We start from the raw sequence: 22,393 nt of genomic DNA on the forward strand, positions 1-22,393 counted from the left end.
CAGAGAAATGGCGTTGAAGGACGTTATTTTTTTATTTAAGCAACGAGCATTAATCTAATGCATATAAATGTGAAGGAAAACACAGTTTAACACCCTCTGTTGCTACAGTGCAGAGAGACATGCTGACTGTGACACAACTGATGTGTTGCCCCATGAAAACAGATACATGGAAGGTTTCCTTTGTCCACACGCTCGGACTGGCACGCAGGAGTCGGGGGGTCGCCGACGCTTCGGTTCGTCTGAAATGTGCAAAAAAACGGGTGAGAAATGGGGAGAAGTCATGCATCCTACGCAGCTGCTTGTCTCCTATTCGATCTCATTGGAGGTTCCCACGGTGGCCCTGATCTCCGTCTCTGCAGAGGAAACAAACGAATCAGTCGCTGACTAATCACTGGTTTGTTTCCAGTAAATGTTCTGGATAAGTGGTCTACCTGGGCAAGGTCCACCTTCCAGAACAATGTCATCTATGGCGATGTCGCTCCTTACTGAGGATCCTCGGGTCGCCTCAAAGACAATCTAGGATGAGGACACAAGATGAATTTTGGAGCTTTTAGATGTTTTAGTGGTAAAATGTCTGAAGTTGAACTTGTTTGTATTTGTCTTGAAATGCAACTTTGACAGAATCACAATAATTTTTAACAGCTGAACATATGAAAGCCCAAATATACCATGCACCCCCGTTTTCCTCCAGAAATGCCTTAATTCTTTAGTTTCATAGATCCAACAAGGTGGAAACATTCCTCAGAGATTCTGCTCCATGTTGACATGAAGCATCACACAGTTACTGTGCATCATGATGAGAATCTCCCAAAGCTGCTCTGTTGGATGGAGATCTGGAGACTGTGGAGGCCGTTGGAGGACAGTGAACTCATCGTCATGGTGATGTGATCTTTGTGACATGGTGCATCATCCTGCTGGAAGTTTCCATCAGAAGATGCTACACTGTGCTCAGAAAGGGATGGACATGGTCAGCAGCAGGACTCAGGTAGACTGTGCTGGTTAAACCAGGTCATGTTGGTACTAAGGGGACCAAAGTGGGACAAGAAACATCAAACCACCACCAACAGTCTGAAGCGTTGATGCAAAGTAGGATGTAAAGCAGACCAGCAACGTTTCTCCATCTTCTATTGTCCAGTTCTGGTGAGTCTGTGTGAATTGTAGCCTCAGTTTCCTGTTCTGACTGACAGGAGGGAACCCGCTGTGGTCTTCTGCTTCCAGGCTGGACGTGTTGTGTGTTCAGAGATGATGTTCTGCAGCTTCTAACATATACAGACCAGTCCGTCTGGCACCAGCAGCCTCATTAGATTCTTTTTTTCTTCATCCTGAGGCTCGAGTTGAACTTCGGCAAGTCATCTTAACCATGGCGACTTAAGTAGCCGCCATGTGATTGGCTGATTACATATTCGCATTAACAAATAAATTGAACATGTACCTAATAAAGTGGCCAGTGAGTACATGCTGTAGTATTTATATACTAGTATACAGTTAAAGTTTAAAATTTAGCCCAGCAGTGGAAATATTTGGGGTTGACAGACTGAAGGATTTGGGAACTTTTGTTTGTTTTTCTGTTGATCTGATGTTGACTTTTCAGTCAGGAAACTCACCCAGGTTTGCTGACTAATATAAGGAGCCACTTATCAAGGCAGCAGTTTGTCTGAAGATGCAAAATAATGATAAAATCTTTGTTTTTCCCAGCCTGCTATATATATATTTTTTTTTACCCTCTCCTGGTTCGTCTAGCAGATGACCTGGAAACGGAGTTTTGCTCGTTTTAAACACAGAGGTGAGTTTAGAAAGAGGAAACATCTTGCTCGTGACTGATCAGGCAGTTAAAGCAGCCATGCTGTTAAAGGAAAACATAGAACATTAAAATCTTCCCTTAAATAACTAAACATGTGCTTTTCTGCTGGAAAATGTAAAAAAAAAAAAAAAAAAAAAAAGCTTTATTCCAGTCTTGCCTGATGCTGTCTGTCACTCTTGAACTGGACTTGGGCTCTCAGCCAGGCGACGCTCTGCTCGCCACTCCGTTGCCACAGCAACGCATCCTCTCCATCCTGGTTGATGAGAACTGTCAGCCTGCCGGTGCCTGAGCCGTACATGTGGTGGTAGAAACTCAGACACTGAGGCCCCCTGGTTCCCCTGAAAGGGCGGGACAGCAGCCGGACGTTGTGGCCGGGCAGCATGCGCGACGCCTCCATGTACAAGTAGTATCCTGGAGCAGAAAGACGTTTATATATTTACTCAATTTTAATGTTCTTTTTATTTAAACCATAATAAAACATAGAAGACATATTAAGTGTTTAAGACAGTTCAGTATTTCTTGGAAAATATTAGCTGAATCTGGAACTGTCTGAGTTTCTGGACCTTTTGGAGAGCAATGTTGACCAATTTATGTTTCAGTCTGCTCAAAATTCCCAAGATGACTTTTTTATTTTACGTTTATGATGCACTGAACAGTTTTAGTACAGTTGTGCTCATATGTCTTCATCCCCTTTCATTAAAAAAAAGGCTGAATTTACAACAGTCACTCAAATAACTGGAGACTTAAAAAAGGAACAATAAGTAAAAATTTGCAAAAACATAATTTAGTAAGACAAGACACAGTTTTGTTTTTTTTTTTAATTTAATTGAGTTGAAGAAAGAAAAAACAAACAAACAAACAAATTGGTCCTGGACAAATTAGAGCACTTTTCTGTTGAACAGTGGGACAAAAAACCTGTCAACAGGTGCAGAAGTCTGACTGAGAGGAACAGAAAACACCTGACTGGAGCAGAAACATTAAAGGATTGTTCAACTAAATATTAGTTTATGACTGATGTAATATGTAATAAATGATCTTATTTGTTTGCTTTTTGAAAAAAAAGCCATTTCTGTTGAACCAGAATTAGAAAATAATGTAATGATTATTACTTTAGTCAATTTCAGCTCAATCTACAGGCAGCTGGGGTTTTTTTTCCTTCTTTAAAGGGTATGAATAAATATGAGCACAACTGTATGTAAACTGCAGGCCAGTCAGTTCAGCGCACACACCATTCTACTGTAGCTCATGCTTTTGTGGGTGCAGTTTGATGCCTTTTCTGCATCGTCTTGCAGAAATATGCTAAACTTGCCTGAAAACCATGTAATCTCCATGCAAACATATAAACTCTAAAGCTTTCCATATGTGCAAGTTGCCTGTTAGAGACACAAGATCTTGACCTGAGTGGTGAAAACGTCCCGTTATTCAATCAGGTCATGTCATCTATTCAGGATATTCAGCCATGTTCCCTGCATCTAATTTACTGAATTTATTTTATTTTATTTTTTTTGTCTTTTCCAGCATTTAAGCAGGCAAAATGGATTTTCTGGATGCTGTGTTCTGCTGGGCAAATTTACTTTGTCAAGGGAAGCATCATAGATATAATGCTCCCCTTGATATTCTGGATTTTTATTTTATTTTTCTATTTATTTTGCATAATTGTTTGTATTACAAAGTTTGTACTGCTGGACTGGACCGGAGAGGATAGAAGAGGGACAGAAAGAGAACCAAAAAGAAGAGAAAACACCTTGTAGAGAGAAAAAGAGAGAGAAAGAAAAGAATGTTACTGAATGTTTTATATGATGTTATACATTGTATGTGATGAGTTATTAAAAGACTTTTACATTAATAATATGCTCCAAAATGTGAAGATTCAGGGTTTTTTTTTGCAGATTGTTAAATCTCTGTCCATCTTTACTTCTGAGAGACTCTACCTCTGTAAGGTGCTCTTTTTTTATCCAGTTATGCTACCTGGTTTCATTTAACCTAATCAGCTGCAACACACTCTTCTAGTTGTTTTGTCTTAGTGCCTATTGGCAACCTTTTTTAGTTGCAAACATGTAACTTAATTATGTTATGATTATCCAGTACTGATTTTCAGCTGTGTCCCCCGCATACAGGGATACCTTTTAAGTCTTTTTATCTTTTAATATTATGTAAAATATGTTATGGAAAAGACTTTTAACATTAGGAAACACTACTATACAATTGCTCCAAAATTTGAAAGTGCAGTCTGTCCATCTTTATTTCTGAGAGACTCTACCTCTGTAAGGTACTCTTGTTACTGAACTGTAATTAACATGCTTCTCCAGTTTTAGTGCCATTTGCTGTTTTGGCCACGCTTTCAAGATGCACTTTTGCCATCAAATTTAAGATGAGCTAATATTTTTAATGAAACAGTCAAGTATTAAACTTTTTTTTCATAATTTACAGAACCTGTCAAGTTTTCTGGATCAGTAATTGTACTTTTGAGCAACAGAAATAGAACTGGAGAGGTGGTATGGATGGTGTCCTCACCAAGACCAGTGGTGTGGTCCCCTCTGGGACCGGTGTATGAGGTCGGGGTGGATCCTCTCCTCAGCTCCCAGTCGGCAGCATCTCCCTTCTTAGCCTGAGTGTAACCACACAGCCCCGTTTCGAAGTCGCAGTTTCCCGAGAGAGGAGACGACAACAAACCTGATGGAGGAAAAACTCAACTTTACTGTGACTTCAAATCAGAACAACCAAGCCAATAATTCTACCTAAAAATGCAGACATGACAGTTATTGTTACAGCCGCCCCCAATTTCTCATCAGCCCATTTTCATTCAGCCTGGAAACCATCATCTGGCCTCCCCTTCGTTGGGACTGGATCCTCCACATCACCTGGTCTCTTCGGCGTCTCTGAGTGGCTGACCTCTGCTCCAATGAGGATACGACACCCCTCCAATCCAGGAAAAAAGAGCGCCAAGTTCTTCATTCTGTGGCAGCTGTGTGGTGGCTACAGCTTGACCCCTCTGAGACTGGGTTTTAGTGGTTGGTTTTTGAAAAGCCTTTTACGGCCTTGTCGATAGTATAGTTGGCTTTTGTGTAGCCTTGAATCTTTCTGTTTTTGGTTGTTTAATGACCTGGGTTAAAGGTGCTTGACTGTGTTTGTGTTTAGAATGACTTCTGTTTTAGTATTTGGTTTTGCTGCACCCCCTGCCCTTCCAATTGGGCCTGTATGGATTCCTTTTTATTTTTCGGTGGGACAATAAAGTTTCCCAATACACTTTTCAGTCTGGCACATTTGTTTTATGTTGCGGCTCTTACCCCTAGACCGCTGAGTTGTAACAGTTGTTTACCTGCCGTTAGCTCGCAGTCGCCGAGGCTCACGCTGATGTCGTCCAGAGCCACAGAACCGCAGTCCCAGAAGCTGCTGCAGGTGCTGAGGAAAGCCACCTGGACAGCAAACGCTGACATTGAGCTGTCTCATCGGGATTTACATAGTCGGCAACAACTGCAGGAGTTTCTTCTGGATGTTTTTTCTTTCTGCTCTGACCTGTTCATTACATCCTTCATGAGATTTCTTTCTCACACAATCAGTTTTTCTTTTTTCCATCCCTTCAGTAAAACTTCTTTTCCTTCAGGTTTTAATGCGACTCTTCCTGCTTCCTTTTCTCACCTTGGAAGGCTGTGACGTCTGGAAAGTGACGTCCGCTGCGATCCAGATTCCTCTGGACTTCTCCCCCAGAGTCCAGATCTTCTCTTGGCCGCCGCCTTGCTGGTGCAGCAGATAAACAGTCAAAGCCTGCTCCGTCTGGTTGTATCCTGCTATTTTCAAAAGATATTTATCATCAGTCACAAAGAGCCGAGCTGATAGATGCACACGCATGTCCAGGAGACTTTTAAGATGCCGCTCACCCCTTAGAGAAAAGTAAAATCTCAGGCAGTACTTCATGTTCCCAGGCAGAGTTGGACTGATTATGCGACTAACGTAACCGGAGCGTGGGCCCAGTCGGGAGTGAGCCAACAGGAAAGATCCTGCAGGGAGAAGAGAGCATTTATTTTCTTGCAAATCTTCCTCTTCCTCTGCTTGCCATGAATAGTCCCGTCGCTGCTTGCACCTGCTTGTAGTTTACAACTGTTTTTTCAGCTGCAAAGTTTCCTTTATGGAACCATCTGACATGAAAATAATGCCTTAAAAATCCAAAGACTACTTGTGTAATTAACGTCATATTACATAGAAGACTCCAAGGTTCCTCCCAGTGTGCCCACCTGATCCCGTGGTGTGGTCTCCATTCCTAAATATGTTGGGCTTCACCGACACTCGCCTCCAGGAAGACCCCATCACCTGGTCTTGGGTGTAGAGGCAAAAGCCGGAATCAAAATCACAGTTGGCGACGGAGGGGTCGAAGGTCGGCTCTGTGGAAGAAATCCATTTCATCCCTTCATTTGGATTGGATTTGGCGTTGCAGCATATTTGACGTTTATTTTGATGATATAAGCAGGGAAACGATGAGTGTGTGTGTGTGTGTGTGTGTGTGTGTGTGTGTGTGTCTGCAGCTCACCTGTGTCTGCGCTGCAAAACTCTGGAGAAAAGGAAATGTCATCAAGCGCAATATGTCCGCTGCTTGGACTGTTAAACGCCACTTCAAAGACCACCTGAAGGCGCAGACAGACACATGGAGACAGACACTCATAAAGGAAGCTACACACACACATGCACACACACATGCACATTTGAACTGGTTTCTCTTGTTGTAAATAGATTTGTATATTTAATTTATAAAGATCATTAAAACTCTCCCTCAGGCCTTCTCTGTTTTTATTAACGGGACATAGTAGGAAATTAATCACAACAGATGACACATGGCACCTTGTTTCACATCTATTTGATGAAGTTGATTACATTTTAATTAAATTTCCCAACCTGGGATTAATAAAGTAAAATGAATAAGTTAAAACTGAACAGATACTGAGAGAAAATGTGGAATATTGTGTAAAACAGATCATGACTCAGCAGTTTGTAGAAAAGTATAACAATTGAAAGTAATGATTTTCTCTGTGATGTTTACGTCTTCCAGATGGAGCCGTTCACATGACCATCCCAACATGACAACTGGCTTTAATCAGAAAACTGTAAAAAAAACAGATCTTCACACACTTCAGAGTTGTACTGTCAGGTTGTTCTATAGAAAAAAGACCTTCTCCAGCAACTGTTTCAAAGTTATACTTGTTCGGTCTTTTTCTGATTCTACTATTATGAACTTTAACGTATAACATGTTAACTGAGGCTTGGAGGAACTTTTTTATTTAATATTGTATGGTCAAACTTTTAGATAAAGTTGCTGGGGCATTTATCTGTGATGTGGTTAAACGCATGACTTTTACATGGAAGTGTTTTATTACATGTGTTTTTTAATGGATTGCCGTGCTGCTACTACCTGTGAGTGTCCCGGCAGCAGGCAGTTTAAAGTGGAGCAACAGGTTTGACTTGGAGAAGAGAAAAGGGAGAGAAGAGGAGGAAAAGGGAAGAGACACGGCTGGAGAGAAGGACAGAGCGCTCCTGAAGGATGGACGATGAGGATGACGCCTGCTGAAGAGGGAGCAGTGAGGACGGGTTCCACCACGGCTTGGCGGTGCGAGGCCAGGAGCCTGAAGTGCAGCAGCCAGTCTGGATCAGATGGAGCAGCTACTCAGTCCTGGGTCTCTGGATATTCCTGACCCAGGACCAAGCGTGAGTCTAGTGTCCAGGTTTATGGTCCAGAGGGAGAGGCTGGCTGCAGAGCCAGGCAGAAGGGTTCCCCTCTTGGGATTAGGACGGCTGTATTTGCTCCTCTCTGCGGGTCATGGGACGCAGAACAGAAGACTACGTGAATGGACACGTCACCACAAAGAGGAGGATCACCCCACGCCGCACCGTGGACATTTTAGAAGACTGGATTAGAGGATGGAGTTTTATTATTTTAATCTTTTATCTGTTTTTTAATAAACCAGTTTTTACTATTTTAAGGTTTAGTGCAGGGGTCACCAACTCTGGTCCTGAAGGGCTACCATCCTGCAGGTTTTATTGTTTTCCAGGTACAACACACCTGACCCAAACCAATGGCTCATTAACAGGCAGGTGCAGAAGATGACAACAAGTTCTTGGAGAACCTTTTCACTTGGATCAAATGTGTTGTACAAGGGAAACACTAAAACTTGCAGGATGGTAGCCCTTGAGGACTAGAGTTGGTGACCCCTGGCAGTGTGACTGACTCTGCGCCCTCTGATTTTTAAAAGGACCAAGGTGGCTCGAAGTTTAACCTGTTTTTATTTCATTTATTTATTTAATGTTTTAACACACCTGGCACATACATGGGAATTCTGTATTAGATGTTTCCATGTGAATAATCTTACTGTAAAATGCAGAAATGTCTATTTTTTTTCCCTAAATTGATGTGCAGCAGCAATAGTTTCCACTGCTGATGTTTGTTATTTTTTGGTTATTTTTAATAAACAATAGCATGATGAAGTATGCTGTGTTTACCTGAGAGTAATTTATTTGGAAAAGATGGTGTTTCTTTTTTTACACCAGGTCATATAGCTTGCATTGACCTTTTTTTCTAGTTTAACAAACTTTGTTAACTTTGGCATTAATGCAAAAACAAATGGCAAAATGATCACTTTCTAAACGCTACAAAATGCTATTTTAAAGCTAAGAAAGCAAGTAAATAATAAATATGTGCTTTAGAGTCGTGACACATACTGACCTGCACTGAGTATGGTGCCTTCAGGTCCACCTGTACAGGTATCCATTCTCCAAGAGTTTCGCTCCAGTCGTTCTGGTCTTCTGACCCCGCCTTCCAGAGCTCCTGGTACTGGCCCAGGCGGTCCCGGGTGTAAACAGAGAACAGATTTCCTCTGTCTTTGCTGCGCTGGTACTGAAAACTCAAACACCCGGACGTAGGCACTGTCGTCATGGGAGAGGCCAGTTTGGCCACCTCTTTAAAGGTCTTGGTGTAGCCAGAGTCCACATACATGAAGTGACCTGTAGAAAACTCCAGAACTTCACTGATCTGAGGGTTTCTGGAGTTGCTCATAACCTGCAACGATCTACTTGCTGATTTAACATCAACAGAAAAACAGTGAATCATAGTTTCAGGCTGGCTTTGTCCCAAGAAGTGGTTCCTGCTGCTTTTAAATGACTATAATCCAACGGGATGATGCTCCTAATTACATGTTGACAGCTCTGAAATCTCCTATAATCTGTAGGTTTGTTTGTCCAAGTCTGAAAAAGAAAACCTTCTGGTTGCATTTTGACAGATGCTGTCCAGATTACTTTATGGCAAAACAGACAGAATTAAAAAAGTTACTCATTTTTGTGTTTTAAGATTATTATATTTGGTTAAGGAACATATTTTGGTAAAGAAATAAATTAAAATGATCCACTATGAAAGTAATCTACATGCAAAAAAACGTCAATACACAGATGTACGCCACCAGCACCCTGAAACCCTGATAAGGCAGGGTGGATGCATGTTTTCATGTTATTTCCACCTAATTCTGTGCCTGCCGTCTGAATGTGCAGCTGAAAAAGAGACTCAACAAGAGGCAAGATTTTGGTGAGTCTGTGTGAAGGGTATCCCATCAGCTTCAGGGTTGGGCATACCGCCATATTCAAAGTCATTTGAATCCCCTTTCATTGGCTTGGGGTACATGATGTCTTTTTAATTCGGAATTAATAATTTGGAATGAGTTAATTCAGAATTAACAGTCTCCTTTTGGTTTACATAGAAATGACAATTCCAAGTGAATGTTTACATGGAAACACGTCTTTTCTTAATTCTGCTTTAGATTGGTGGTTTGCGAAGGTTTTTTTTTAATTTTTTTTTATTTCAAACTTAAAAAAAAAGGACTTTTAAAAGAACAAATATTCGTTACAACAAACAACAAATAAAATAAGCTTCTTAAGTTCAAAAAAGGGTTTTGCAAGAAGTTAGGCTCTTATGTAGTCCAAAACCCCCTTATCAATGACACTTCAAAATTATCACAGCATGAAAAATGTAGTAATACACATTAAATTCCATTACAATGAATCTTAAACAGCATACAGTCCTAATACACATAATAAATCATAGAATTCAACATACATTGTTTTTAAAAAAATGACCCTATTTGCCTCATAACTTTTAATTATCTCATATTTTATCATGACTGGACAGGGGGTGAACGTGACGTATTGACGTCTACCGGAAATAAGTTTTATTCCTTCTTTTCCTCTTCTCTGTCGTAAGATAGAAAACTACATCATAAGCACCAGTTTTGCTGCTATTTTGATTATAATTTTAAAGTACCAGCTCAACATGAGCATATTACTTCACCTTTTTCAGCAGCTGAGAAGGAAGATATACTACCAAAGATGACAGGCAAAACAACGTCCGGAATATGTGCGTCATCGGGACGGGAAAAGGTAACAAGCCTGCGCAGGATGATAAGGATTAATTTAGAGTGGAACGAAGGTTTACATGACAGAGGAATTAAGTTTGGATCTTTTCTATGATCATAAAGAAGACAGCTGTTGCTGTTTGGCTAAATTCTACTTCTATAAATGTAAATTCTCCAACTGTAATCATTTTAACCTGTTTTTATTTGTGATGTTAAGAAATACTCAATTTCCATGAAAAAATTAAAAGAATTCAAAAGCTATGAAAACAGAAAACATAATCATTTATGACTCTGTATTAACTTGTTTTTAGTTATAAATATTTAAAATCATTTGTAATACGTCTTTTTGTGTTCTTCATTCCATTTTTTTCTTTTATTTTCTTCTATTGTAAAGAAGAAGCTCTACTTTTCTATATGTAGCCCCCATGTTCTGTTTTGTTCTATTCTGTTATTATTGTGTAATTGTTATGTAAACTTTAATAAAGTTGTTTTAAAAAAGTTCAGATTTAAAATGCGAATAAACCAGCCACTTACCTCGGAATTAAGTGTAGTTCCTAATTGTCTTTTACATTTTAAATGAGGTGTTTGCATGGTATGTTTTCATCATTTTAATTAACTTTTATTTAGAATTAAAGACGTGAATTAAACGTGAGAGGCTCGGTTTGAAATTGACCAAGTCATCTTGACCATGTGAACATTACTAAATTTGTTGAGCTGCTGCCATTGATTGATTGATTGAGCTCTTTGTGCAAAAAATAATTTAACTGGTGCATATATTACAGTGGCCATAGTAAAGTAAATTTAGTGATTAAAACACATCTCTATGAAACAACTATAGGCTAACTTACCTGTCCTGTTGCGGTATGTGTGGTCATCTGGCATATTCTTGTGGAGGAACTGGATCCGGCCTCCTCCTACGTACCAGTTTACATTCACATTCCACTGGTTACTGTATCCACATAGGTGAGTCTTCTCAAAATCACACTCTGGAGGCAAACAAATACAAGAAAGTCAGCCATAGATCTGTTATACAGCATCTACAAGCACAAGATTTTTTGGTGGTGTTGCAACTTGAAAGTGAACCAACTGAGTTTGTGTGTTTCAGGAACAGGGAGCAGATGGTCTCGATCAAGACACAGGCCCAACATATGTGCATGACGTTTTCCTTTTAGGAAAGATGTGTGTGATATACATCGTATGTATGAAATCACTGACCCAGGCAGTATCCAGGGCTGATGTGGATCTCAAAGATGGCCACGCTGCTCTCAACACTCATTCCAGGTTTACCTTCAATGACAACCTAATCAAAAACACATGTTGAGTTAATACCCCATAACCATCAATAACGACTGACACGAGAATGACAGACCAAAGGTTAACAAGGTTGAGCGGAATATGCAGAAATGTGAGGTAGTGTTCAAAGCTCTGCTGAGCCACAGACTGGCTGTAAAACTTGTTAAAAGACAAGGTCATGCCTTTATGTGTTTGGACAAAAGTAGAGCTCATAAAAATATTAGCTCAAACACTGATTTTTCTGCTGGAAATAGGTTGGAGAGAATGCAAAGACTGAATCAAACAATAAGAAGAGGAGTCAAACTTGAATATAAACTAAAAAAAACAAAAAAAAAAAAAAACAAAAACAACAACAACATAAAAAAACTACATTAAGAGTGTTGTTGGCTAAATCCTTTTTGCTCTTCAGTTACTCTTCAAAACAAGTAAAGATGTTCAGTCAGATAACTTTCCAAAACATTTTAATAATTAAAACATGTTAGTGAATATATTGAATTTTGAAGCTTTTCCCCCATCATTTCTATCACATATCACATATACATGTGTCTAAGCTTATTTATTTGTATGTGTTTCAGATTGTGGAAACAACATAGAAATGTATTGCATGTCATTTTTGACCAAAAAATAAATAAATTAATTAATTAATTAAAAAAAATAAAGTTACACGGATTGTTTGTGTGAATATTCACCATAATAGCCCTAGCAAAATTTAGCTAAAAGCTGTCAATGAAACAAAACAAGTCCAGCTAGCTTCCTAGTGTCAATGAATAGCAAATTCATAAGCTGTATTTGTGAATTAACCATTTATATAGAACTTTTACTTGTTTAACCCAAAAAACAAAATGACTATAAAAAATATTTAAGTAGACAGCTAAGCTATAACAAAAAAAAGCTAAGTTTTATATGTTTAGGCGAATAGTTAAGCAGATAGCTAAAATAAGCTAAGCTATTAGAGTTCAGACAATAAAATAAGCCAAGTAAAGCTGGTGAACAGCTAAGCTAAGCTAAGTTATGTATATGCAGATAGCAAAGATAGGCTAAGCTATTAGAATTCAGACATCTAAGCTAAGCCAAATAAAGCTAAGTGTTCTGTGTCCAGGTGAATAGCTAAGCTAAGCTAAGTTATGTATATGCAGATAGCTAAGATAGGCTAAGCTATTAGAATTCAGACAGCTAAGCTAAGCTAAATAAAGCTGGTGAATAGCTAAGCTAAGCTAAGTTATGCATACTATAGCTAAAATAAGCTAAGCTATTAGATTTCAGACAGTTAAACTAAGCCAAGTAAAGTGAAGTGCTCTGCGTCCAGGCTATAGACTGTATATAAAAAGATACTCATCTTTCATATACAGTCTATGGTCCAGGCAGATAGCTAAGGTAAGCTATTTTAGTTCAGACATATAGCTTAGCCAAACCAGGCTAAGATATCTGTGTCCCAGGACTCCAATAGTCCTTGTAATTGTTGTGGAACTGCTGTGGAAAAATGCAATTTTGAATGAACTTTGCCCTGAACTCAAGTCTTTTTAAGATATAAAAACTGATTTTATTGAGACTTAATAGGCTGTACAATTCTGTTGTGTTGACTGAAATTAAAAGGCAGAGCACTTTAGGAGCTAGTGTTGAGTTTGTACCGCTGACACATGAATTTTTTCACCTTGGTCCACACTGCAAAATGTTTATGTGCTGAGGGGCCCCTGTGCACATTAGACAGGTCTGGCACACCATCATGTAGGTCGCAATCCTGTCAGAGTCTGTTCTGCCACAAGATGAAATATAAACATGTGCTGTACTGTTCCCAGAGTGTTTAGATCATTATAACCCACTTCATAATGAGCTCAATTTAGGGCCTGTATGTGTAATGTCAACCTATATCTATCTTTGCAACAACAACAAGCTGAAATATTTTCCATTTCAGCTTTGTTTATTTCCAATTGTATTAATTAATTACATTGTTAAGATTAGGCAATAACAAGAAAATTTGTGTATTGCCAGTACATACAAAAAGTCAAATGTTTGGAAATACTTTTCTTTTAAATATAATTAAAAGTATATGTATACTTTTGACAGGTAATATAAAAATAATGGCTTTATTTTTGGATTATCACTATGAATGCTTGCTGTTTTTCTTCAAACGTCAACTTGCACAATAATCAGCTCAATTCAATCTGCTCAGAGGATGGTCTTTTTCTATTTTCGACACCCATATCAGTTCTTTTTTTTGCTCTGGACAAACATTTCACTTTTAATACCCCTGAGCTAAATGTCACTTTGTTTGTATCAAGCTGGTCTCCCAGTTAAACAAAGATGATATCTTTAGTCAAAAAGTATTTTACCCTGAACGGCTCAGTGCTGTTCGGCAGATCCATGCTTGAGATGACCCAGCTGTCGGAGGGTGCCTGGCTGCTCCACAGTGGCTTGTCAAAGCTCTTTCCTTTGGCACGCTGCAGGACCTCCACACTTCCTGACTCTGTGATCTGGTAGACAAGCCTCAGGCAACTCCACTCTTCATGCTCCAGAACCGGACTCAGCAGAATTCCTGCTATCTCTCTCTTTGGCCCAGTACCTGAACCCATGTTGTCATCCTGTTCATCATTCGTGGCTGAGTCCACTGCAAGAAAATGGCCTAAAAAATAGAAAAAAAGAAGTTGTTGAGTTTATATGAAACTACAAAGCGTACTTTTCACAAAACTGATGGCACTGTGTCCTTGGTCCAACATGAAAAGTTTCTATATTAAATAGCTGAACAAATGCACACGCTAAGAAGCCCAAGAACATAAAAACAAGAAGCTGTTTCTGTTGGTATGTATATTTAAAACAAGATTTCGGATCAGGATTTAAAACAAAGTAAAACAAAACACCGACTTCAAGATTAAATCTTCCTTCACAAGTCTTCTCAATTTTGTCGGCTTTTGAGCTCTCCCTCCTGGTCTGTCATTTATTATTTGTCCCTGTGGAATGCTCTGCTGCCCAGGGGCTCCCTGCAGAATATCCTGACAAACATTCACACCAACTTCATTTCCGCTTCAATTTGGAAAAAATCAAAATGTTATGTTCTCTTCTTTGCCAGTAAGCTGCAGTCATTTGTACATTATTTGTAATGTACAAATGACTAACATCCGATCTTAATTTAAATCAGTGTTATGGCTCTACAGATTTAGAGAAAAAGGAAGAACCTAAAGAGTGCAGGAACATATTGGACTTCACCTCTCTGCTGCACAGACCACAGGACTGGAAATAAAGACGAAGAGAGAATAAATCAGGGCAAACTGAGTGCACCACAACTGTACCAACTAGACTGACCTTTTAACAAGCCTGCAGCAAAAACAAGAATGGAAACAGGAAAGGAGAAATTAAGTTGATGAGCGAGACAGGCTGCAACAGCAGGGCAACACTCAGACAACTACGGGCAAAAATTATGCCGGGGAAAAAAGTCTTCAACAGGCTTGAATGGGGTCTGATTTTTAATGCTGATGGAGATGCAGAAAGCTCCCACATTTGCCCATTATTCAGCACATATGTCAAGCTTTGCACTCAAGGTACCTGTACTTCACTTAGGATTTGATCGTCACTTCCCTTTATTCCAATTCTATGAAATTTAATTTTTAAGAAGTTCTATTTTACCCCTAGAATTGTGCAAAAACCTGTTGAATCAAAAAAGTTTTTATGCTCACATAATGTGGCTTTTCAGATGTGTCAATAGAAGTATATTGTAAAAGTGTCATGGAAATGCTTTTTTTTGTTACATATCTTTCAGTCATGTGACACAGGGACCACCACCACATGACCAGTTTATTTCTGGTAAAGATATAGAGTTTTGTATGGACGGAAGAGGAGATGCAAAGCTTTTTATAAATTATTGTAAAACTTGAATTTCTCAAGCGACAGTCGACTTCCAGAAATCACCAAATGTCCGCTCTCATACAGAGACTTTGTCTCTGAATTATCATCCCCTGCTTTGGTCTTTGGATGAGGACAGCGGCAGCAACAGTAGCAGCAAGTGAAATAGCTGCTCCAAATGCGAAACATTGTATATCTCAGTCCTCCTCACTGGAGCCTAAAGATTATACAAAAATTACAGCTTATGTGCTAAACACCATTCAATGGAAACTCCAGCAATTCACAATTGTACATTGTCAAAATGTAAGGAGTATTGTTTTTATTTAGCATACAGCTATGATGGAAATGCAACTATAAATTTTTGAAAAGGTAAAATTGTTACAAGCAACTATAGAAACTATAGAAAGAATCAACTGATAGAAAAATAATCAGAAAAATAATGCAGCAATGTAATTGTACATTATTTGCTGTTGAAAACAAAATAGACCAGACTGAGCAAAAACTCAACCAACCACATCAGTATAATATTCCTACATCAGTAAAAAAAAAAAAAATAAAAAAAAAAATAAAAAAAAAAAATATATATATATATATATATATATATATATATATATATATATATATATATATATATATATATATATATTTTTTTTTTTTTTTTTTTTTTTTTTTTTTTTAATAATGCTAACTTGGCTAAATATTCAAAAAAAAAAGTCTCATATCCTGTCTTGTGACCCAGTAAAATTGTGTGGTGGTGTATTTTCCACATAGTCATTTAATCTGCTTATTTATCTTCATTCTTCTATTTATGCTGTTTTAGTGAGCTGAAAACTTATTCTATTAAACATGTCAATTATAAGTTACTTTTGCCCCCTGTCACTGAATATGCTGCATGCTGACCTAATTGCATGAAGTTTCCTGGTCTGAATCTTGGTCATGGCTTGTCTGTGTGGAATTGGCATTTTTTTCTGAGTTAATGTGCAGGTTCTCGCCTTCCAAAGTCCAAACAGATGCATGTCAGGTTAACTGATGCTTCTAAAATTGACCTTTGGAGGGAATGAGTACTTTTAAAGTATAGTTTCAGTATTTTTATTGAAGTAGAGGATATGATTGGGCGTTTTCCCTCTCCACTATCCTCACCTTGTCTAATTCAGTGTACACTTCAAGAGGCTTTGGGTTATACATAGGGATAAATAACTTAAGCGAAAGCTAAGATAGCATTTTGCTAAGTTAGCCTAGTTGGCACTCTTCAAGGTTAAAAATAATACCTTCAGAAATTGAAATACATTGTCATACAGGTAAGTTCAATTGAGTTCAATGAATAGAAATTGCAGCCATAATTCATCATTTTGACAACTCAAAGCACTTGTTGGGTTAACTGGTGTTTCCAACCCTTGGAACAAATGAGCACATGAATTTTTGTCATAATTTTTTGTCTTATTCAAAAATTAAGATTTGGCCATTTCTTTCTTCACTACCTTCATATCCCTAAATGTACTGGGTCTTTTGGCTATATGTAGAGGCGATTAGTCTAGCTTAGTAACAACTAACTTTTAGCTCTGTTCAAGCTTATGGAAATACTTTTCCCTTTTTTTTACATTGTCACATGGGCAAGATTATACAGAACTTTGGTCGTTGTGGGTTTGAATGACAGAAAAATGCATCCATCCATACAATACTATTGGTAAACCATTTGTACATCATGTTGTAATTTTCCATTGTTTTGATCATTCAAAGCATTAATCAGGTTAACTTGTATTTCAAAAATTGACCCCTGAGAAAACCTGAGCATAAATGTGGATAACTACTTTTAAAGTATGTATTAGCTTTTACTTTGGTAATTTAGGTGATTTGGCTGTTTACTTTTTAAAAAATATACTGGTGTCTGTTGGCTATACATAGAGGTGATTAGCATAGATTACCAACAGCTAGGTTAGCTTTTTGCTAAGTTAGGCTTGAATGTTGGCTCTCTCCAAGGTAATAAAAAATATACTCTAAAATTTAAATTGGCAATATTTTTAATGCCAATGCCAATATTTTTTACATGTCATACTGAAAAAGTGATTGAAATAACATAAAAACCCATCCATTCACACATTGAAGATTTTGACACGAAATCTGATTCGGACCAAAGAGGCGGACTCGGTTCGCCTACAAACACAGGTCTCGCCCTGTTTCAAGCAGACCAAATACAGGAAGAGGACTAGAAAAAAGTCACTTCCTGCATTTTGGCGTGTTGTTCATACTGTGGTCATTGTTGCAGTGTATTTCTGCATAAGAGAAAATAAAAAAACCCAAACAGAGATAGAGTCATTCTCTGTGTTTAACTCCCAATAGAGTTTTATTCTTCACGTAGGACTTGTTCTCTCACTTGTTAAATACTAATGCAGCGCTACCTTTGGTGGGAATGGGAATAAATCATTGTAAAGGGTTGGTGCGTTTGACCAAAGTGCAGCATGAATGCAACCTCGGTCTGAATGCATTAGGGATGCACCAATACCGATATCGGTATCGGCTCAATACCACGTGTGTGTACTCGTACTTGGTATTAATAAAAGTGTACCAATACCACAACCGATACCAGATACTACACTAGTCAATCCAGCGCAGATGTGTTTGATAACATGCTTCGGACATGTTATAAAAGAAATAAATGCCTTGAATGGTAAAATGTGACATTTTTTGTTACACTAAAAGCGAGATCTTTGTTTCAAAACCACACATTTATAGTTGTATTTAGGTATTATGTTTGTATTGGTGAGGTAACTTTTGGGTAAGGATGTGTAATTTATTACAACCTAATGAAATCTTACAGTTATAACAGCAATAATAACCATAGTCACAATAATGTTCACATAAACAGATTGGATATCAGGCAGATATTTAAATTTCAGTTATCGGTATCGGATCATAACACTCAAAAAGTGAATCAGTGTATGCCTCGAACGGATGCCCCTCCCCCCTACAACTGCGCCTATGAAAGGATGTGTGATCATAACCCATTGTCAGTGATGAGAGGTTGGATATTACCCAAAGATACTTCAACATGTGCTCTGGGGAAGCTGTGATCAAACCCCCAAGCTTCCAATTTGCAGACAACCACTCTATTATGAGCTACTTATCTCAAGATGTGAAAATATTCTCTAGATGGTGCACTCCAGAGGCAGTAGGTCTCGATGTATGATGGCTTTGCTGCCTGAATATGGCAGAGTCCCAGTCTGGAGTTGGTCATTGCTGACGTTTGTAATTACACTAATCAGGACAATTTATCAGCAATTGTAAATATATGAGGGTTGTCCTCCTATATTATGTATACCAGATGAAAAGAGGCTGAATTTCAGGATAGTTTTACAGGAACTTGGGTGAAACACTACACACTTTCCAACATAAACATAACCTTAACCTCTTGAAGCAGGCAATCAACAAGACGAGATCCTGTTTGCTGGTTCACCAAGAGGGATAAGTCCCCAGACATTTGAAGCTTGAACCTTCTCGGTAAGCTCTGCTTAGACTTTCTCTTAACATAGAAGTTTAAGATTGTATTTGACTTTAACAGCTAATGAATTTGATGTAAAAGAGATATAACGACATCATGTACTGTGCTAATGAACTTCCATGAATCTGTTGGTTTTGATTAGGCTACAACATTACTTTGATTTGGGTGTGTAGAGCACTCATTCATATCAGCTGCAGTACCAACCCCTTCGGGAATGTCTAAATGTGTTATTTCACTGAGTCCAGATGTTCAGGGATGCAGGAATCAATGCAGACCAGATGGGTCTCTTTTTACCAGAGTGGTACAGCCAAAATAAGCACCAAAACTGTCATTAAAAGAGTCACGAATCTTCATTCAGTGCTAATTTCTGATGTAAAATGTTGTTTTTTTTTCCTTAATCATCTGATAAATGAAGATGTAGGCATTTATCAAGTACCATCTGTGTGCAGGGTCCAGCTTGTAAAATCTGGATCTGAAGTGTATCCGCAGGTGCTGGATTCAAAGTTGCATGAGCCTGGCAGCAGCTGGTTGTGGGCTTGGATGGTGGCTTTAAGTGCAGGAAAAGAGACAGAGAGAAAAGACATTACAGAGAGGCAATGGCAAGTATGAATCATCGCAACTGCCATAAAAATCCTTTAAAAAAAAGCTCTCGTGCACCAGCACAGGCACAACCGTTACTATGTACTCACCAACAAAAGTTAAGAGGTAGAATAGCAGCATTGCAGCTTTCTGTGGTTAAAAAATATCCTCAATCTCAAATGAAATTCAGAAAAATGTCTCTTAAAAAAGTAAGTCTTGCATCCGCAGAGAAGAAAATCCAAAAAGTTGCAAAGAAAGTTTGCTTTCTTCTCTTGTGTTTGTTGCCTGAGTGTCTCTCCAGCTCACAGACTGGCAGCGCACTGCAGATACACTGTGGGGAGAGAAGAGAAGAGAAGGAGGAGGAAGAAAGCGAGAGGTCGGGGAGGAAGAGGAGGAGAAAAGAAGGTGAATGATGAGCTGATGGGAAGCCAGTGAGGACTTGGGGGGGAAAGACAGAAAAGGAAAAGTGGAGCGAGAAAGGAGAAAGGGGTGTGTTTGAAAGGGAGAAAGTTGCAGACCGTCCAATCCAACTTTATTTCTAAAACACTATAAAACAACCACAGTGGAGCAAAGCACTGTTTAGAACATTCATAAGACGCACATGACATAAAATAAAAGAAGATAAAGGGATAAAACACTTAAAATAGCATGCTATAAGGTAAGTTACCATAATGTAGCATATACAAAATATCAACATATATTGAAAGGATTAACTTTTAAACATTTTATTCCTCCACTAATTTGGTCTTTGTCTGCTCTAGTTGGACATTTTTCTTTCTAAAACTTGAAAAATAATTGTTAGTGAGCTCTGAACAATCCAGTCTATCAGGAATGCATACTGTAACTGAGGAGGTCTTTTAGAAAACTAACGGTTTTCTGCATCAGCATGCTGAATTTTATTGTGAGACAGAAAAGATAGTATAAAGATTTAAAAAACAAAACAAAACAATAATTAGACACCTGTGATGGACTGGCGAGCTGTCCAGGGTGCACCCTGCCTTTCACCCAAAGACTGGGATAGGCTCCAGCTTTCACGCGACCCTTCATTGGATTAAGCGGTTAGGATAATGAATGAATGAATGAATGAATGAATGAAAAAATGAGTGAATAATTAGACACAATTTTATTTATAGTAAAAGTACATTAAGTGTTGAACTTCTCTGTATTTACAGCTGTCGTGGAGAAGAAGAGAACATGGTGGCCATATGTATGGAAACAGAACTGCAAGTGGAGATCAAAGAAGCTGAATCATATGAGGAAGAGGTAACCATTGGAGAGAGGTGATTTGAAGATTTTAAAGGTTAAATTTAGCCTTCAGGTGTTTTATTTTCAGGCTTCCTATCACTTGTGAAGCAAATAAAGAGCAATCGTTTCAGCTTTTAAAAGTTGAGGTCCTCAGTTGGCGACCTTTGAGAACATATGGTGCTAAAGTTTTCCAAAATGGCCATTTTGGAGAACTCATCTGAACTTTATGAATACATCATCACTTCCTTATGACTCCAATACTGTAGGGTGGTTCCCATGGCAACTGCTTAGAAAGGGCTAAAACATCATAAATAAATAAAACACTTGAGGTGTTCCAGCCCTCCAGATACAAATCTGAAAGAGTCCGATGGCATCTTTGGGAAAGTAGCCTACAGTACCTCTACAGAGATCTGACCCCACCACTCAGAGGAGCCAAAGGACCCAAGGAGAGCCAGTTCAATGCCAGATGGATAATGTTAGGTCAGGTGTGCCCAAAATCCAACACACCTGACTTCCATTAAATGGATCCAACAGCCAATGTAGTTCTGCACAATGAGCGATTAGCGGGAGTCAGGTGTTTTGGAGCAGGGATGCATGAAAAACTTGCAGGATTGTGGCCCTCAAGGACCGGAGCTCGGCATCCCCGTTGTAGGTCATTTAGATCTGAGACTATGATTGGTGACTCGGCTCAAATTGAGCACTTAGGTCTCGTTCACAGCAGCCTTTCTGATTCCAGTCTAGTTTACCCCGAAAATCCGCCTTATTTGGGGAATTTTGAATCCACACACTAACTCTGATTTGGATCAAAGAAGTGGACTTGATCCATCTACAAATGCAGGTATTGAATCTTGAGACAAAATCAATACAGGTAGTGGACAACAAAGCTAAGTGCATTGTTGGTTCGGTGCACGGCATTGTGGGTAAAGACTATCAAAACATAAACGCATCTGAGGTGATTAGTAGCTTTGGTCAGATGTAAAAGAAATCGCTAAAAGTTCTGATTGGAATATCTAGCACACTCCTTCAAAGTTCTTGATGCAACGCCACCTCTGGAAAAGAGGGAAATACGTTATTTAAAAAGTTTGACTTGCATGAGTTGTGCAGTGTGAACGAAGCATCTGTTTGGAAGAATGTTGTGTTGTGGTTGTCTGAAGTCCAGATGTGTTTTCTCTCCTCATTAAGCAAATTAGACTTTTCGAGGAAATGAACCAAGGTTCAATTAAAGGCGTGTGTGAATGCATGCTTCATGTTGTCATTGATCAATATATGTTTCTCCTTTTGGACCAATGAAACTTCAGCCATCCAACATGAAGCATATACGCAACAGAACTGAAACTTTAGTTTATAGTCACATTTTTGTATCATGTTCAGATTCATGTGCTTGTTGAGTGTTCACATATTAAGAATGAAGCTCAAGAACTGAACAAAAAACATAGATTTAAGACCCTCTGCAGATTTTTGTGGCTTGATTGTTTAAGATGAGGCCTGAGTACACAAAAGAGCTAAGCCATATTTCACTCACCAAAAGAGTAAAAACATTTTGCAACCATGTAAAATATTTGCACTGGCCTCAGCCTCAAACAGCTTGTCAACTCTGCATGTTTGATAATAAAAAAAGTTTTAAAATTCTGCCGTCACATGTAAATGTTCTTATGTAATTTAAAGGATAAATGTTCATTTGTAGCAGCTAATAAACACAACTGCTTGATTAAAACTGTAACATTATAGATTCTATTAAACAAATACTACATCTGTTTTATT

General features: G+C 38.6%; 1 protein-coding gene across 2 annotated transcripts; it reads right to left on the reverse strand.

Moving 5' to 3' along the window:
- Positions 1 to 14: 14 nt before the first annotated feature.
- On the reverse strand, positions 15 to 19,697 carry LOC306767913 (MAM domain-containing protein 2-like). Of its 2 annotated transcripts, none has more exons than XM_079256078.1 (15): positions 19,498 to 19,697; positions 19,245 to 19,355; positions 13,809 to 14,098; positions 11,401 to 11,485; positions 11,034 to 11,171; positions 8,511 to 8,788; positions 6,327 to 6,420; positions 6,034 to 6,180; positions 5,680 to 5,799; positions 5,441 to 5,586; positions 5,121 to 5,217; positions 4,316 to 4,474; positions 1,959 to 2,212; positions 432 to 516; positions 15 to 353 (listed from the first exon to the last, which is right to left on the reverse strand). In XM_079256078.1, exons 1-15 carry the CDS (start codon positions 19,526 to 19,528, stop codon positions 307 to 309), a joined length of 2,082 nt encoding a protein of 693 aa, XP_079112204.1. In that variant the 5' UTR covers positions 19,529 to 19,697; the 3' UTR covers positions 15 to 306. The 2 variants fall into 2 exon arrangements, with proteins under 2 accessions (XP_079112204.1, XP_079112203.1); XM_079256077.1 differs by having other exon boundaries at positions 5,441 to 5,589.
- Positions 19,698 to 22,393: the final 2,696 nt, after the last annotated feature.

Source organism: Telmatherina bonti, assembly GCF_933228915.1.
Source record: "Telmatherina bonti genome assembly, chromosome: 17".
Classification (NCBI taxonomy): Eukaryota; Metazoa; Chordata; class Actinopteri; order Atheriniformes; family Telmatherinidae; genus Telmatherina; species Telmatherina bonti.

Excerpts from the sequence above, each read along its gene's own strand:
- LOC306767913 (XM_079256077.1), bottom strand. The coding sequence starts at position 19,528 with ATGCTGCTATTCTACCTCTTAACTTTTGTTG. Across the intron at positions 5,800-6,033 it reads AGACCACACCACGGGATCAG|GATCTTTCCTGTTGGCTCAC; the intron begins GTGGGCACACTG and ends TTCTCCCTGCAG. Across the intron at positions 354-431 it reads GGAAGGTGGACCTTGCCCAG|AGACGGAGATCAGGGCCACC; the intron begins GTAGACCACTTA and ends TTTCCTCTGCAG.